We start from the raw sequence: 18,141 nt of genomic DNA on the forward strand, positions 1-18,141 counted from the left end.
ACATTTTGTGAGTGACGAGGCTAACTTTGGGTCAGCAATTTTGGGGTGGGCGTTTTCTACAAATAACAACCGCCAGCGGGACTCATCCCGCCCTCAGTTTGTTTCTCGTTAAGACGTAACTTTGTATTGTTAGGTATTAAGTAGTTTTAAATTGAAAGTATTCCTTTTATGAAGAATCTGACTTAAAAGCAAGCAGAGGACGATAGCAAAGTAAGCGCGATTTTTTCGTGTTGAGATGTAGTATTTGTAATGTTAGGTAATAAATAAGTCATTGTAAATATAAAGCATAATATTCTTTTCATGATGAACATGCGTGACTTAAAAGTAAGCACAGGGTGATCGCAAAATAACCACAACTTATGATAAATTCAGGAGTTTAATTTGCCTGGAGGTAGTAGTCGACCTCAAGGACACTGAACAAGGTAACACAGATTGTCAGTAGTCGAGATGAATGTGATTTCATTCTGAAATTTAAGGATGACAGTTTGCACAATGGCCCTAAACCACTCGTGAACTTTTGTTTGATTGTGATAGTGTAATTTATTATAATACGATTTACTATTATATGAAATAAATACCAATATCTCCCTTCCAAGTATTAAGGATTATAGGAGTTGTTTTTGGTGATACCACGCCTGGATTTACAGCTTTCCTTTTTTTTTAATGCATTTTGTTATTGGTTAACTAATACTGCAGTGTTGATTGAACCCCAAATAAATATATTTTTTGTTTTTACTTGGAACGGTTGGTAATTCTAGCAGGGTCGACAGGCAATCAGTTGGCGCGAAGGGGCGTCCCAGTTTCCCGCGCTTTCCACTCCGGGAGGAGGAAGACTGAAAGGAACAGCCGCTAGGGTGAGGGAGGTCGAGGAACAGCGTCTGTTGGACAGTGTTGCCAAATCTTGTGTACTCACGTCAGTCGCCGTGTTAGTTTTTTTTTTTTTTATTATTACTACATTAGTTCGAAACTAAACTGCAGAACTTCCATTTGTTAGTGAAGAGCATGTGTATGAAATTTTTAGGTACTAAAATTAAATCGAGTATGCATGATTTAATTATTTTCCAGGGATATTGGCGGCCTCTTAAATCCTTTATTGTACGGCAAAAAGTTGGAAAAATACCGCTGGTGGCATTTGGTGGGCGTTGGTGATTTTGGGTTCGAGACTTACGTAGTTCAGGGCTGTACCAGCTGCACAGGAAGGACAGGTTGTCTTGCAGGTGCCGACAATGCACCACCTTTAGAATTCCCTCAGAAAGGACACTAGATGAGTTTTTCTCATTATGGTCTCTCCTGCCAAACAAGTGTTTTAACAGTGAATTTTACCCATGTCTGGTTTTGAAAATTATGTCCGTAAGCCTGCGCTTTTAATACAGAAGCACACATATATATGTGTGTATACAAGTATAATATATACTCGGAGGGTTTGTCTAATCGCTTCCAACAAACAATATATATATATATATATACATTATATAATAATGCTATATATAATGATTCTAATCACATTAACACGCGATTTGTTTACCGCACAACGGTGTAATCCTGACTTATTTAGACTATTTCTAAGGCAGTAACGAAGGGCTTAAGTCGAAGTTTGTTGACTATATATATATATATATGTGTGTGTGTGTGTGTGTGTGTGTGTATGTATGTGTGTGTGTACATGCACCTACGTACTTACACACAGATATGCGTATTTGTTTTGGTGGTTAGGTGTTTGTATTCAATTTTTGTGGGCTTTGTTTTGGAAACTGTTTGAACTTGGATTAATGTTACACTGTATTAAAAGGTGGCTTCCTTCAGTCGTTGATTATGGAGCTTGTCAATTTTTTAACTAGAAAGAGTAAGGTCTTTTTCACGGTTCAGGAAGCCTGCGTTTCAGTACTCCTTTGTCAGTAGTTAATGAGGTAGAATTTTGGTAAATATTGGTCCTCTCGTTCCAGTTAAGACATTACTTCCAGTTTTCATTGAAGTTTACCAAGTCTTTGCTGCATTTTCAAATGGCTGAAGCAAAAGATAGCTTATTGCTCTCAGGACTGAGCGTTGCTACATGTAGGTGCAGTAACTGAGTGGCAGTTGAGAATACCTGTTATTTCCATTTCCGTCGACACCTGTAATTTTGCGTCATGGCTGCTTGTACAGTTATGGTATTATGGAGAAAGAATGTGCAGCACACACTGATGCTTGGTTTTCTCAGAATGGGTTCGTCTTCAATAGGCAGTGCAAATTTAGTTTTGTGAAGCTTGAATTTAGTTTCCACTTGACGGAACATTTTTATGACTTGCAAGAAGGCATTTTATACTATATCTATGTATCTGTAAAAGGATGAATTATTCCACTTATATTTTGAGGATCAAAAAATAAAAGAGAGCAAATCGCTCCTGGGAAAATGAGTTTCCTTATCTGCTTGGGCTGGGATGTCTGTGGTCATAATGCATGGGGGTGGGGAAACAGTTGCTATTGAAGCTGGACCTCCAAAGCTGGTTGACCTTGACTCAGTTGATTACGAGACGATGCTGCCCGCACAAGAAATATTAAATATTTTCTTTTCGTTTTCTTAAATTATTAAAGCAAATAATTTAGAAATCTATTCATTGGAGTTCTGCTTTGGGCGTTATTCAACTCTTCTGTTATTACACTTATAATTTTCATAGACTTAGATCATGTTAATTGTTTGTTAATATCCAAGGATTTATTGGTGATGGTTTGTTCAAGAAAGATTTGTTTTATAAAAAGATGCAGTCAAGTTTATTCTTGGCTGGTAAGTGAAAGTAGAAGTGGCAACAGGGTAAAAAGCCGAACTCGGGAAGTTGGTGTAGGGTGTGAGTACGCTCAAAGGAACAGCCGCTGTCCGCCCGTCTGCACATTACCCGCAACTATTGGAAAATTTTGTATACGCGACCTTTCCTATGCTACAATGTTCACATTTCTCGTTTTATACAATTAACGATATTGTGAATACATTATTATGTCCAGTTTCTTTAAAATGCACGTTTCTCGGAAGCTTTTAGTATTAGAAATTAAGGTTTCAAACAGTTTTTTCCAACTGATAAAGAAGAAAATTATTTGGGGTAAAAATTGATGAGTTTATTTCATTTAACTAACTTCGATATTCTTGATGGTCCTTCAGTTCAATTTGTTATATATATATATATATATATATATATATATATATATATATAATATATATATATATACATATACATATATAGTATAGGATACGTAAATACGTATGCCTCTGTAAAGCATATGTCAGGTAGCGCGCAGCTACGGATGAAATTTAGACAGCGAAACGAAACGATCAATGAAAGTACTGAGTAGAAAACGACAGAAGTACACACAAACCATTGTTTGCTCTAGCATTGAATATAAATTAAAGTGTTAGACTAAGAAATTGTCCTAGTCCACTGAAAAAAAGTGCAGTAAACACAAAGAATGCCCATACACAAACAAAATAAAATGCAGAAACCTGGTTGCAGGCTTCCCATTTTAGATGTATGTAAAATTGAATCAAAACTATGGAACGTGATGAATAAATATAAATAAAGACAAATTTCCGTGAAGGAGATAGAAACAATGAAGTACTGCAAGATCTTTCGCCTTCTTGTCCATTACTTTAACAGACTGAAGAAATATAAAAATAAGTTTACAAAGAAAGCTGATATTAATGACAGATGGGGATTACAATGGGAAAAAAATGTACATGGATTTCAGCACAATTTACCATTTAGTAGACCTACCAAAAGAGGATTAAATATTTAAAAGGTTTTACAAAGTATTAGGCCCAACAGCTTTGAAGTAGGGACAAGACAATTAAAATATTATACAAGGCTGGTGATTGACCCCAAAAAATGCTCCAAAAGTACAACTCGGTAATTCTTCTTTTGATAAATGATACAAATTTTTACAAGGTGAACATTTAAAAAAGAAGAATATAAAATAAATAAATAAACATGAATTCATAGAAAATAAATGATAAAGTAAGTAATTTGTAACGCTAAGGTTAAAGTTACAACTGTAAAAAATTTCATGTTGCAAAAATTATTGTTTACCAAAAGGAGAGTTATCGAGTTGTACTTTCATAGCACATTTTGGTGGTCAGTCACCTTCCTTGTATAATCTTAATTGTCTTGTCCCTGCTTCTGAGTTGTTGGACCTAATCCCTTTATAAAACAATTAAAAAACTTAACCCTATTTTGTTAGGTCTACTAATTCTCCAATTGTGTTAGATTCCAGGTACATATTTTTTTCCTTTGTAACCCCCATCTGTCATTTATACGGGCTTTGTAAACTTTTTTTCTTCAGTCTGCTAAGTAAAGGACAAGTTGAAACTGCTTGCAGTACAACATTGTTTCTCTTTTGTTCGTGGAATTTGTCTCTGTATATACATACATATACACAGGTAAAAATACTTAACATAAATATTTTCCGTCAAGAAATATATCATTATTGGTAATTGTATTCCCCAAAGGGGGAGGGTATGCTTCATGAATAAACATTGCATTCACTGCTGAGCTTGCCCCTTTCAAGTGCTGAATAATTGATAGAACTGCTGGGTGGAAAAGCTGTCTCATGGCTGTTTTTTGCACCTATATAGAAACTTCATCAGTCAGCAGACAATAAATAGACCATTCTGTTCAATACAATGTCATTCAATTGTCATGTACTTTCTGAATACAAGACCATTTCTCTGAAACTTCTGCAAGCTGTTTAGCCCAGTAATCTCCTCTATCTCTCAGTACTATTTCTTTCTGATTCATCCTTACATTGCTGTTGATGCATAAGAGCTCTCTATGACTCACTATACTCTTTTTCCATCTGTCCATCCGCATGTGGTGTTTTCGCATGGTAACACTGCGTCCCGGGCTTTAAATTGTTACGCTATGTGTAAGTTTTAAGTAAATAAAAGGATATCTTGGTGTACATCTGCAACTGAAAAGTCTTTTGATAATTTACTGTATGCGAATTACACGGGTTAATGTTTGAAATAGGATATTATATAAAGCCCGGGACGCAGTGTTACCATGCGCAAACACCACAGGCGGATGGACAGATGGAAAAAAACAGAGTATAGGTACTAATCTTTGCCTTCTATCTTTGTTTATACCATGCCATTTTATGCTGGTTACAACTGGTTTTGGTAATACTACAGTAGACTCAAATATATATTTCATCCCTCCCATCTCTCATATCCTTTCTAAACCCCTAAAGAAATTACAGTATCTTTTGTTCTGTACTTTATGAAAATGAGATTGTACCACTGTCTTTGTAACCCAGTACTCCAGATTTTCAGAGGAAATGAAAATTTCAGCCCTACCAACCCCCCTCCCCCCCATCCCCTGCCAGTGACAGCCGAAGTGTGTTTAAGTTTGACTACATCTATGAAAACATACATTTATATGTTATGAAAAGCACAGATTACTTCAGAATTTGGTGTATCTTTGACACTCCACAGTACATTCACATTATGTTTAACTAAATACATATGTAGTCATATTTTACTTGACAATCCAGATTACATTAGTCATTCAGTGGGGGTGGCAGTAAGGGGTGAAATGTTGGTATGGGCAATGCCCTACCCAATTAGTGTATAGTAGCTTGCTTGCAAACTTAGCATTAACCTCTAGTTTACTTGCCTGTCTAATGAATGCATACAAATAAATATACTTTTGACCTAAATTAGTGAATGTGAAAGGGCTATGGGGTATGTCAGGCAGTATAGTAAAAAATTATACACTGAACTACAATAATTTACAATTATATTTAAAGCAGTATGAAAAACATAGATATTGGTGTCTATGGGACATGTAGGGTAGCCTAAGTAGCTAATTCCATAATAGGAAATCTTGTAATGTTCTTGAATTTGATTCCTAAACAGTTTGATCAAACTGGTCAGTCTTAATTAATTCTCAGTTAGGACAGAGTACGTATTGCATTAATTAATTTTCCATTCAAGGCCATCATACTTGAAGTCAGAGGAGAGAGTAATATCCTAATTCTTGTCTTATTACTCTGTAGTGCTATTACATAATATAAAATTATGTTACTGAATTACTGTGTAAAACAGGTTTTCAGTCATTGCCTGGAAACATAACCATAGTGCTTTAATTTGTAGTATACGGTTACTATTCGGATTCATTAATTTTCCTTCTGATTTCTTCAATTCACAAAGTATCATACTGCTGAGATGGAGGTTTGTTGGAGATTATAGTACTTAAAAAAAAGTGCTACACTTTTTATGTGTATACAGGTATTTATATAGTAAATTAAATTCAAATATGATTCATAAAATATAGAATGAATATTGTATTTAGTTTAACAATGACTAGGTAAAATAAGATAAACACAAACACATTTTGTATTTGTTGTTGTCAGAGGGACCAATATTACAAACCAGAGACAGGAGTGTGATTGTTATACATCTACCCCAAATCAAAGTTACTCGATGCCTCCCGGGGAGACCCCCTATCTCAGGGTAGGTGGCTGGGATGCCACATCCCAACGAGGAGCCCTCATAGGCGTAGGGACATGACTGTTCAAAGCTCCTAATGAGCATCAAGAGGTGTCTGGAATTCTTAGATCTATCCCTTTTAGGAAGTCACATGACGTGACCTAGCCTGACCTGCCTTTGTCCATTGTATTCACAGCTGTCCTAGAGTGTACAAGTTTTCAAAGTCATGTCTCATTTTCATTCATACTGTTTCTTTGTTCTTTGTGATAGGGAGTACAAACTCCCTATGCCTGGCATTTGTCTGACCGTATTTGCTGAATCTAGTTTGCACCAAGTCTGAAATTAATATTTCCATCCCCTAACCCCTGAACATCATTTTAGCTAATTAATATACGTAATATGGTCAATACTGAGTGAGTTAGCCTGTCTGACTATAATTTTGTTCCCTCTCCAGAGTATTCAATCAGTGTCATCATTATCCTCCTGTCCAAGGAATTAACCTGTTAATAGGACAGGGCTCATTCTTCATAAGGAATGTTACTTTTCAACCACGAAACACCCAATGCGGTGGTCTGTCACAATATACGGACATGTTCAAGAAGTAACTTCCAAAGAGAAATCCTATATTGCCAGAAACCACTATGGGGCTATTCTCGAGCAACCTAGCCCAGAATTGTACCCAACGTCACTTCACCCAACCTCACTCGTGAAGAATGGGAAATTCTCCACCTTCCCCTTCCAGATATGATGAGGTTCTAATGACTTTCTTCAGCTAACTGAAGCTTGAACCCTTTATGTTAAGTTCATGACTTCACAATAGAAACTAGGCCAGGATGGAAGAGACCCCTTTGAAGATGCTAGTTTAATCTAGCCAACAACCACTTGGACTAGGCTAAGTAGGTATAGTCAATTAAGAACTGGTTAACTTATTTTAAGTTGGCAAGACCAGATTCACACTGGCTTGGTTAGGTTAGGCTAGGTTGACTCTTTCACCAATTAGGCTAGGCTAACTCCTCCATCACTTAGGCTGGGCTAAGTCCATCAGAGAAGTACACTAACTAGTCCAGGCTAGTATAGACTAGCTTAATCTAGAAACTAAATGACTTAGGTTAGGTTAAAGTTGTCCGAGAAAGTTTGGACGATACATGCTAGGCTACAGCCACAACCTGCTAGGATGAGGTGGTACGTGTTCCAAAGGGGTAGCCTAGGCACTAGACCAAGCTAAGATTGTAAAGTCATGTTCAAGTAGCAAGGCCATGCTAAGTCATCAACCTATTGTTAGGCTAAGTTGACATGTATGCCAGAACCATCTAACCCATGAGTTAGGCTAAGCTAACTAAGAACTGTACCACAAAGCTAAGATAGTAAATGCAGGTTCAAAAGCCAAGACCGCAACCATTAGCTAGGCTGGCACATGTATGCCAAACCAGTTAGTTTGGACAGTCTAAGCAAAGAACTACTACTCAGATTAACTAAGATAGTAGTGGTAGACTCGAACTGGGTGGGATAGGCTACAAATTTAACCACTAGTTAGGCTAAAAGGTATGACTCAATTAGCTTGGCTATAGCATCTTAGGTTACAGGTTCACTACTTAGGCTTGGCTACCTTAAGTTTGTGGCCTATACACCCGGAACTCACTCAAGGGAGTAGTCCTGAATTTTAGTTTATGGGATACCTATCGCCACCAATTTTACTCCCAACAAAAACACCGCCTTGTGCGATCAGAGACTGAAACGTGTTTCATGAGCTTTCATTAAGAAGAATGGTTCTACAGTACTTTACTGCAAAGGAACCAAACTTTCGATTAACTTTAACTACTTGTGTAAGAGTCGAAGCGTTTGGTCAATATTCTTATAGAAACAAACCAGATTATACCAAAAAGTATATAAAACAAGGGAATTCTTCTTACCTGTAAAGGTTTGAAGTTTTCTGGGGTCAACCCAAAGTCTGTTAATTCCCACCATGGAGGCTGTATTCGATTACTAAGAGGAATCCATAGACTTGTTGTGATGGGTGCTGTTGGTAGGCAGCAGGTGAATGTGGCTGATGCATCTTCGCTTCTCTTAGCACGTAAATAAGAGGGTGACGCATCTCAATAACTACTTCGTGGACCTTACGGCCGCCCAGCTTTACGTGCATTGTAAAACTACACTGTTCACGTTCTCATGATTAAACCAGCAGGTGCCAATTGGTTTGTGTTTACCTTCCAAACTTAGGATAAAACTTACACAAAACCATGGAAATAAATGAGTTTAGAGTATCTATTTGCAATTCTATATACAAATATGAGAGCTATTTTATCATTATTGCATTTGTAAAGGCATCGGCATATGTATATATCAAGTTTGTCTAAATTGGCAACACTGCGCTCGTACGAACGATTCCTACGCCCGTCACTGTTTACACAGTTGCCAACTATGACTGTCCTTTCCTCATGGTCTTCATAGTACAGGCGGTCCCCAGGTTACGACGGGGGTTCTGTTCTTGAGACGCGTCATAAGCCGAAAATCGTCATAAGGCGGAACATCGTCAAAAATCCTAAGAAAACCTTAGTTTTGAATGCACCCAAGCATTCAAAACTATGTAAACTGCATTCTTATGGCATTTTTCATCAAAAAAACCTTCAAATATTGATTATTTTGCATTTTTGGTGTCATATTTCATCTCCCAGATGAGCGTTGTAGGCGTTGTAACGCTGGAACATGTGTCGTAACCCTGGAACGTGGAACATGCGTCATAACCCTGGAAATAACGTCTATTGACAAGCGTCATAACCTCGGAACGTCGTAAGTCGACACCGTCGTAACCCGGGGGACTGCCTGTACTCATATCTATTATAGATCTCATGGTCGTCATGCTTCCAAAGCCCTTCATAGCTCTCATGTGCATCATAGTTCTATGCCCGTCATAGCTCTACGGCCGACATGGTTATCAGAACCTAGGCTATCGCTGGACTGCTGACAACCTAAACGGCAACCGTCTAAAGTTGACTGAGCTAAAGTTCTGCTTAAGCTTTCTTATTCAAAATTTAACTGGAGCACACAACAGCATTGCTGCTTATCATACGAGAAAATTCATATTTCTCCATAAGTGTGTATTCCCGAAATGAAAGTGTAATATAATGATGCCACCGAAGACGAGAGGTTGGCAGCAGTAGGCTGTGACGTCATGGCTATCCCGAATTTTTCAACTTAGCTGCTGTAATGTAATTAGTTGGTAAGTACATGTAGATAAAATTTTGTTTTTATAAATTATCATTTTTGTGAACAAATTCTGGATATAAGGGAGAGTACATAATAAAATTTATTACCTGGTGTCATAGTAACTTGTACATATATTTAAAAGTTTTTTTATTTTTACTACAGGCAGTCCCCAGTTATTGGCAATCTGGTTTTTCAGCGCTTGTCTAGCGATGACTTTAACTGGATATTTGACGTCGATATGTGGTGATCCCCGGTTATCAGCACTGATCCCCACTTGAGGATCATGCTGTTTTCACCGATTTTTGGTTGTCATCACGGCGTTGGGAACGGAACCCCCACCAATAACCGGGGACTGCCTGTATAGCCTTTATCGTTTTAATAGTATTAGTTTCACATACTATATGTATACATATATACTGCTTTACTATTTTGCCTATGTCTATTAATTCATGAGAAAAATTTTTATTCAGCCTCCAACTTTAATTATTATTTTAGCTGTCCATTGTTGTTTAACATGTCAGTGAGAGATCACATTGCTCATATTGCTAAATCTGCCTGTAAAAAGTTACTAAAGCTTTATTGTGGACTGGTATACATGTATTCTTATTTTAGGTATTAATCATTCTAGTTTGATGCAGATTTATATTATGAAGATTTTTGTTTACAGCTATCTGGGGAGAACCACTAAAAATGTTTAGCAATGAAATTCTCTTGTAGATATAAATAGACTGGAGTTTTAAATTGATCCTCATATTTTCCAGCAACCAACCAGTGGTTTGTACCTCCCGTCAAAGGTGACGTACCACCAGGATGTGCTGCGTATGGGTTTGTGGTGGATGGCACTCGAATTCTCGTATTTGGCGGTATGGTTGAATATGGCAAATACAGGTTTGTATCGATTACTATTTAACTTACTTTATAAGCAAATGCAGTACTTAATTTGTTTTATATGGTGCACTTAGAAGGACATGCAGTATTTAATTTGTTTTATATGATGTAGAAGGAACTGAAGAGTTAAACTTTGAAGAAGTTGTAGCTACTGGGTTTAATGTGAATTTACACTTGATCAAGAAGGAAATTAGAAAGTATAATTGAATGGAAATATTTCAATGCTCTTGTATTTGACTTGTTCTTCCAGCTTGGGCTATTGATAGAACTATTAGACAACACAAAGCTCAAATAAGCTAGTTTAATAAAGCATTTGCATACGGTATAAGAAATTGAGTGTTATGAAAGGGTTTTGTAATTGAAGGATGCATAGCACTAATTTCTCTAGGCATGTGAAGTAAGGATGCTCAAAAGTCTCCAGTTGCTAATATTAAAAAAAAACATTGAAAACATGGATAAATTGGAAGTTATCAGATCTATAAATTTGTTTAAATATGAACTATTTTATTAGTTTATGACAGGAGTGTTTATTGATATTTTCAGCAATGAACTGTATGAACTTCAGGCTTCCAGATGGGAATGGAAGCGAGTTAAACCTCGGCCTCCTCGCAATGGTCCTCCCCCATGTCCAAGGTTGGGCCATTCATTCACCATCATTGGCAATAAAGTTTATCTTTTTGGTGGTCTAGCAAATGACAGTGAAGACCCAAAAAATAATATTCCAAAGTAAGTAAGGCTTGACACTATGTATCATAAAGTTGAGTTTTATTAAATAAATTCTATTCTCATAATAGTACAGTTTAGTTTAGTTGATTTTATAATTTTTCAGAATTTTTATGTACAGGATTTGATAGGGAAGGTGTGTTGGAGAAATATGGGGATACCCAAGGCGAGGTAGATGGACTTCATCAAGGAAAGGAAGGTTTAACGGGAAAAAGTTTCAGCAGAAGAGGAGCTGCATGTTGAAGAGATATTGCAGATTGTTACACATTATATTATTGTCATTGCTAATTACTTTATGTAGTTTAATCAGACCACTGCACTAAAGCCTTTATCTCTCACAGGGTTTTTCTATATTGAAAGTAGTTTAGATGTTATATTTTGAATTATGTATAGCTTTTTAAGAATTTTTATAGGGTAATTGAAAATGGAGTCTGATGAAATTCCTGTAATTGATTTGTTTCCAAAACTTTACTTTAATATAAGTAATTTACCAAGTAATTACATAGCTATAAGTTTCTAACACTAACGGTAGCTAGAAATTTTAACAATTTGGAAATCCCGGTACTACTTGTTTGTTTAGATTGTAGGTAACTCACCCTCCCCACTTTCAGGGAAGATCAGGTACAGCATAGCTAAAAGGATCAATTTGTTTCTGCCAATCAATGAAGTTACATAGTGGTTGAGCAGATCTCGAAATTTTTTGGTCACCGGATAAGTTGGGTAATGTATTCCATTACTTTGGTAGTGCTAATTATATTAGCTTAGATACGACTTTATCACTGAATTTGACTCTTGAATTTGACTTTTGATTGAATTATGTCAGACTAGTTCATCCAGTAGTAGGTTTTGCAGCAAAGGCTGCAAAACAAGACTGACTGCGGCTAAATATAACTCCCATACTGTGTGTAGTATGTGCAGAGGACAAGTTTGTTCTTTAACTCTGACTTGCACCAAGTGTAAAGGTTGGGATAATGGAAAATGTCAGGTGTTAGATTCTTATTTAATGAAACTTAAATGTGACAGAAGTAGGAAGACAGCTGCTAGAGTCGAGGCTAAGACTGCTAGTCAGATGAGTTCACGTGAGTTGATGATTTCAATGCTCCTGTCTGTTTTCTCCCATGGCACTTCCTCTGACTTTTCCCTCAACTTCAATTCCTGGCTGATTATTCAGAACCCAGTGCCAATGCCAGTCTCAAGGTGCAGATAGACCAAAAGCTTGGTCTACAGACAGTCCCCGGTTATCAGGGGGTGTGGGGGGCTGGTTCTGTTCCCCGGGATGTGCCGATAAGCGAGAACTGCCATTAACCAAAACTTGGTGATTTATGAGGTGCCATTATGGCACTGATAACCGGTCATTGGCGCCATAAGCACCCTTATGGTGCCTCTGTTAGGTATGTTATGGCACCATAACTATTACTGATGGCGCCGATAACCGGTACTCTGCCCATTATGGTGCCAGAAATTGCTGATTTTATGGCACTAGACAAGCCCTATAAAACCGGATCGCTGATAACTGGGGACTGCCTGTATTAGTGAATAAGGTAGCTGAAATTGGGACTTCCATTAAAGTCCTGATGGATCAAGTGAACAGTTTTAGTGCTTGTGCAGTAGAGGAAATGATTATCCATTCCACTGGCACTCCTAGACCAAGGTCCCTGCTATGTCAGTAGATGATTCTCCTTCGTTCTGTAAATGTACTAAAGAGCAAGAGCACAGTCCCCTCCCCTCTTGTAGTTTTTAAGAGACCCCCTGTCAAGTGCCAGTTAGCTCTGCTTCTAAAAAAGTGTCCAAGCGCATAGTGTATGGCGAATGCCCAGTGTATGATGAACAGTCTAGTGCAGACAGTCCCCAGTTGTTGGCTACTCGGTAAATGGCAATCCGGTTTTATGGTGCTTGCCTATCACTATAAAATCAGCAATTTATGACGCCATAACAGGTCAAGTTTCCGTTATGGCACAATAGAGTTATGGCGCCATAACTACCTAACAGAAGTGCCATTAACCGGTTATCAGTGCCATTAATTGAAAATAGGCGCCATGAATCACCGCATTTTGGTTAATGGTGGGTTTCTCTTGTTGGCACCCTGCTGAGAACAGAACCCCCGATGATAACTGGGGACTGCCCAGGCAGGCCCTGGTTATCAGCGGGGATTCCATTCTCGGAGGGGTGCTGATAGCGAAAACGGCCATTAACCAAAACTTGGTGATTTATGTTGCTGATAACTGGTTATCAGTGCCATAAGCGCCATTATGGCACCTCTGTTAGGTATGTTATGGCACCATAACCCTTTATTGGTACTGATAACTGGAACTCGGCCCATTACGGTCCCATAAATCACCGATTTATGGCACTAGACAAACCTCATAAAACTGGATTCCCGATAACCAAGTCCGCCGATAAGCAGGGACTGCCCGTATATTGAATCTACTTCAAAACCCCTTATTGATGATTCAGAATCCTCTGGATGTTTTAAAAGATGTATTTCCTATTTCTTCGGATGAGGAGGAGTTAGAATAGGAGCAACTGACTTCTAATTTTATGGCTCTCCTGCATTATTTCATCTTATGCTACCCTTCTTTCTTTTCTCTTAACAGTTCCGTCTTCTCCAGGATTGGCATTTATGATGAGGCAACCTTCAGGAGCAGTGGGGCTCCCCAAGATGGTATTGTCCTCTTCTTTTAAAAAGGCCTTCACCAAGATTGATTCTTGGTTAGCTGAAAAGAGGGAGCTTGGTAAAGCGACTTTCTGTTTCCCTTCTCCTTGGTTAGTGAAGCGAAGACAAGCATCATATGCCACTGGAGAAATTCCTTCCATGGGAGTATCTGCCTCCTCTAATTCTCCAATCTTATTTATTCAGGTAGGAGATCTGCTTTCTTTTCAGCAAAAGTCTTTTTTACTACCTCAGATAGACCATCTTATCAAAGATGTCTTTAAGGTGTTAGAGGTGCTAAGCTTCCTAGACTGGACAGTAGTGATTCTAGCCTCAGAATAATTTTGCTACGGACTGGCTCGGTATACTTGGGTGCGCAGATAAAGCAGTTAGAGATGGCGCAAAGGAACTAGCCTCGGTTTTTACTAATGGAGTACTGAAAAAGATGGAGTTGTGGTGTTCCTTTACCACAAAATGGAGTAAATCCCTCTCGTAGATCATCGCTGCTATTCGTCGATACTTTATTTAGGAATGGAGATAGATTCTCTGAATTTTCAGGCTTCTTCCTCTGATCAGAGAATAACATATTGCCAGAAGAAAATTTGAAGCTTCCTCTCTCGTCCCTCCTGCTTAGCCAACGAGTGGATGAGCTTGTTGGGGACACTTTCATCGATAGAGAAGTTTGTACCTTTAGGAAGGTTGCACGCCAGTCTTATCCAGTTCTACCTAAAGGCCAGTTGGAAGAGGAAGACGCAACCAGATTCGCTTGTCTTCCTCATCTCTTCCAAGATAAGGAGGATCTTTATTGGTGGCTAGAAGAAAGCAGGTTTGTAGTAGCAAAGTCATTAAACATGTTGAACCCTCAACCTAACATATTCAGAGGTATCAGATCTTGGTTGGGGAGCCCTGTTGGATGGAAAAGAAATTGTGGGAATGTGGTCTTCAACAGAGAAGAATGTGCTCATCAACGTGAAGGAATTGAGAGCAATATGTCTAGCCCTTCAAGCATGCTCAACCCTGATGCACCAAAATAGTAACCACTCACAACATGACAGAGTTAGTAGAAATAAAGAACCAAGGAGGAACTCCTTCCTTTTCTCTCTACCAAGGAACCAGAGAGCTACTTTTATGGGCAAATAGCAACTGAACAATGATGCTAACTTGATTCATCCAAGGAAAATTAAATGTTCTAGCATATGAATTAAGCCACTACAAGAAAGTGGTACCGACAGAGTGGTCATTAAATCCACAGGTATGCACTGACCTGTGGAAACGATGGGGAAAACCATCGGTAGACCTACTTGTGACATCGAGAAATCACCATCTTCCTCTTTATTGTTTACCAGTTCCAGACCCTCTGGCTTGGGCAACAGATGCCATTCTCCAGGATTGGTCAAATCCAGGTGTTTACAATCCCCCCATTCAGTATGGTGAGGGAAGTATTGAAAAAATTCATATCCCACAGCAACATCTCGATGACATTAGTAGCTCCTTTCTGGCCACAGAAGGAGTGGTTTCCAGACCTAATCAGTCTGCTCGTAGATTACCCCAGGCTGTTACCTCGGAAAACAAAGCTTCTCAAACAGCCACACTTCCTTCGATTCCATCAAGGATAATTAACTCTTACTCTTACAGGCTTCAGACTGTCAGGATCCTTGTTAAAGCCAAAGGGTTTTCAAGAAGCAACTGCTAATTATAGGTGCCAGTCTTCAACAGATCTATACCAAGCAAAGTGGTCAATTTTCAGAACATGGTGCCGAGAAAATAATACCTCTTCTTCTGAAATCACTATAGCGGAGATTGAGGATTATTTACTATGTCTTTAGATCTATGATGGGATTAGCTTCTCCAACCATTAACCCTTTCATGTCCAACTGACGTAATAGTACATAAAAATTCTCACAATGAAATCAGCTGATCGCACCTACACTTCCCTCTCAGTGACCCCAAAGCCATTTTTCTTAACTTTCCCTTTATTCTTCAACTTTTCCTCTACATTTTCGTATATTTACAAAGTAATTTCTATGAAAAATAACCGAGATAGGGCTCTTAAAAAAATTGTTATTCTAGCAATAAATGTTGACAACGGTATTCAGAAAACTGATCAAAGGTGGCAAACTCCCAGTTGGTTAATAGTACTTACCTCCCACCAAGATTAAGTCTATCCTAATGTTAAGACCGAAGGTTTGTTTCGTATATGAACAAATGACAAATTTTTAACCAATTTGTATTTTTCATGACTTACAAACCTGAGGTCTTAACATACAAAGGCCCACCTCTAACCACCCCTGTATCAACTAACCGTGGTTGGAAGAATAACTTACAGCCACTAAAGTAGAGATGACACAGGGCCCCTGATGCCCTGTCACTACAAATGGAGAGGAGCAACGACCAGAGGTAGTACAGGCAGTCCCTGGTTATCAGCGGGGTACTGATAAGCGAAAACTACCATTAACCAAAAAACTGCAATTTAAGGCGCCAATATCTGGCTAACGGGGCTGATAACTGGTTAATGGCGGTATAACTGAAACTCGGCCTGTTATGGAGCCATAAAACTGGACTGCCATTAACTGAGTCTACCGATAACTGTGAGCTGCCTGTAATTATTTGTTGTAGCTCCCTCACCAGGTCAATGCTAGCTAACTTACTGTTTCAAGTAATTTTCCGTTTAGAATGTTAGTTTTTTGTAATAGCGTACTATGTCCATATATATTACCTTCTGTCAGTGTGGGATTCAGGTATGTAATTACTTGGTAAGTTACTAATATAAAAATTACATTTTTATAAAATAAATTTTTGTATATACTTACCAAATAATTTCATAATGGGAGCCCTTTTAGCTACTTGTACCTGTTCTCCCCTGAAAGTGGGCCAGGGGTAGTTACCTTCACCCAAAACAAAAGACCATTACTGGGATTTTCCAAAATTTTTCCAATTTGTATTTGTTGTTAGTGTTAGAAACTTATAACTATATAATTACTTGGTAAGTATATACAAAAAAAAATTTATCATTAAAATGTCTTATTCTTTATCAGGTATATTTAGGACATTCATGTAAAAAATATTTAATTATTACTGTTACTCTGCATTTTTTACAAAAAGAGATTGGATCGTCTGGTTTATTTGTCAGATATCCATGGATCAAATGAATGACCAAATCTAAGTTGGATCAAAATTACTTGCGCGTTCATTCCTTTTGATATGACAAACTATGTCTCGTCATTTAATGTGATATGTTTTAATTTGTTACGGTCAGGTTAATTATTCCATATACGTACTCTGCCATATACCTATTGTGATGGGTTTTAGAAATGTTATCACTAATAGGAACGAACATCTACATGTGATCTTGTCATAGTAGTGACAAGATAACACACTCTGATTTTTGTTAGTTGCTTTGATCAACCATGTTATGTTTTTTGTTTGTCTAAAAGTAATTTCAATTGTCGAATGTATGTTTAGTAGGTCATTTTCAGATCTTAGTGATATTTGGTTTTCACCTTGTAGTATAGAACTTTGAGCAATTCACATTTCCAAGCCTGATTTAGCTTTTCTAATAGGGTTTGTTACCTCATAAAGTTTTAATGTTAATACAATTTATTTAATTTTTTTATTTGCTTGGAAGAATCCAAAGGAAGAATTCAAGTTTATGCCAGAGGTAGGAGGTATTGATATGTAATAGTACCATAAAAGTAAAATTAATTTAAGGTAGGATCCTTATGTTCAGGGCTGCCCTACATGGGGAGGATAACATTGCTGCTTTTAAAAAGGCAGCAGCCCTGGAGAACCCATCTGAATATAAACTTTACCCTCAGTGTCTTAAGGGTCATCAATCACTCTAGTTTCAACTCGCTGAGTGCCAGGTTTGAAAGTAAAGTACTTCAGTTTTATAGGTGAAGAGGCATGATGTCAGACTCCACCCTCCATCTTTCAAGAGCTGAATTTTCATCAGGATTGAATGGTGTTTTTTGTTCCTCTTCCAAACAAATGGATCTCACTCTGAGGCTTTTGGTATAGTACATGCCTAAGGAAGATATGTGGAGACTGGTTGTTGTCCTGGCTTATGCAATCCCCCCTTTAGATAGTAGCACCTTCTTATATTAGTTGGATAAATCAGAATAGCAAAAGTATGACTACTGTGGCTTCATTTGAGATAGAATCCTCCCTTGCTTAACACATTACCTACTCTATCTTTTTCTTTGAGGCGAGGTCCCTTCAACTTTGA

The 18,141-nt window shown here is 37.9% G+C and overlaps 1 protein-coding gene across 5 annotated transcripts in view; it reads left to right on the forward strand.

Annotated features, from left to right (window-relative positions):
- Positions 1 to 18,141, forward strand: part of LOC135198166 (host cell factor 2-like) — a 167,723-nt gene that overhangs the window by 2,577 nt on the left and 147,005 nt on the right. For all 5 annotated transcript variants that reach the window (XM_064225674.1, XM_064225676.1, XM_064225678.1 and 2 more), the window contains exons 2-3: positions 10,417 to 10,543; positions 11,087 to 11,269. In XM_064225674.1, the coding sequence (XP_064081744.1) occupies positions 10,417 to 10,543; positions 11,087 to 11,269 (310 nt within the window). The remainder of the gene's footprint in view (positions 1 to 10,416; positions 10,544 to 11,086; positions 11,270 to 18,141) is intronic.

This window comes from Macrobrachium nipponense, chromosome 21, assembly GCF_015104395.2.
Source record: "Macrobrachium nipponense isolate FS-2020 chromosome 21, ASM1510439v2, whole genome shotgun sequence".
NCBI lineage: Eukaryota > Metazoa > Arthropoda > Malacostraca > Decapoda > Palaemonidae > Macrobrachium > Macrobrachium nipponense.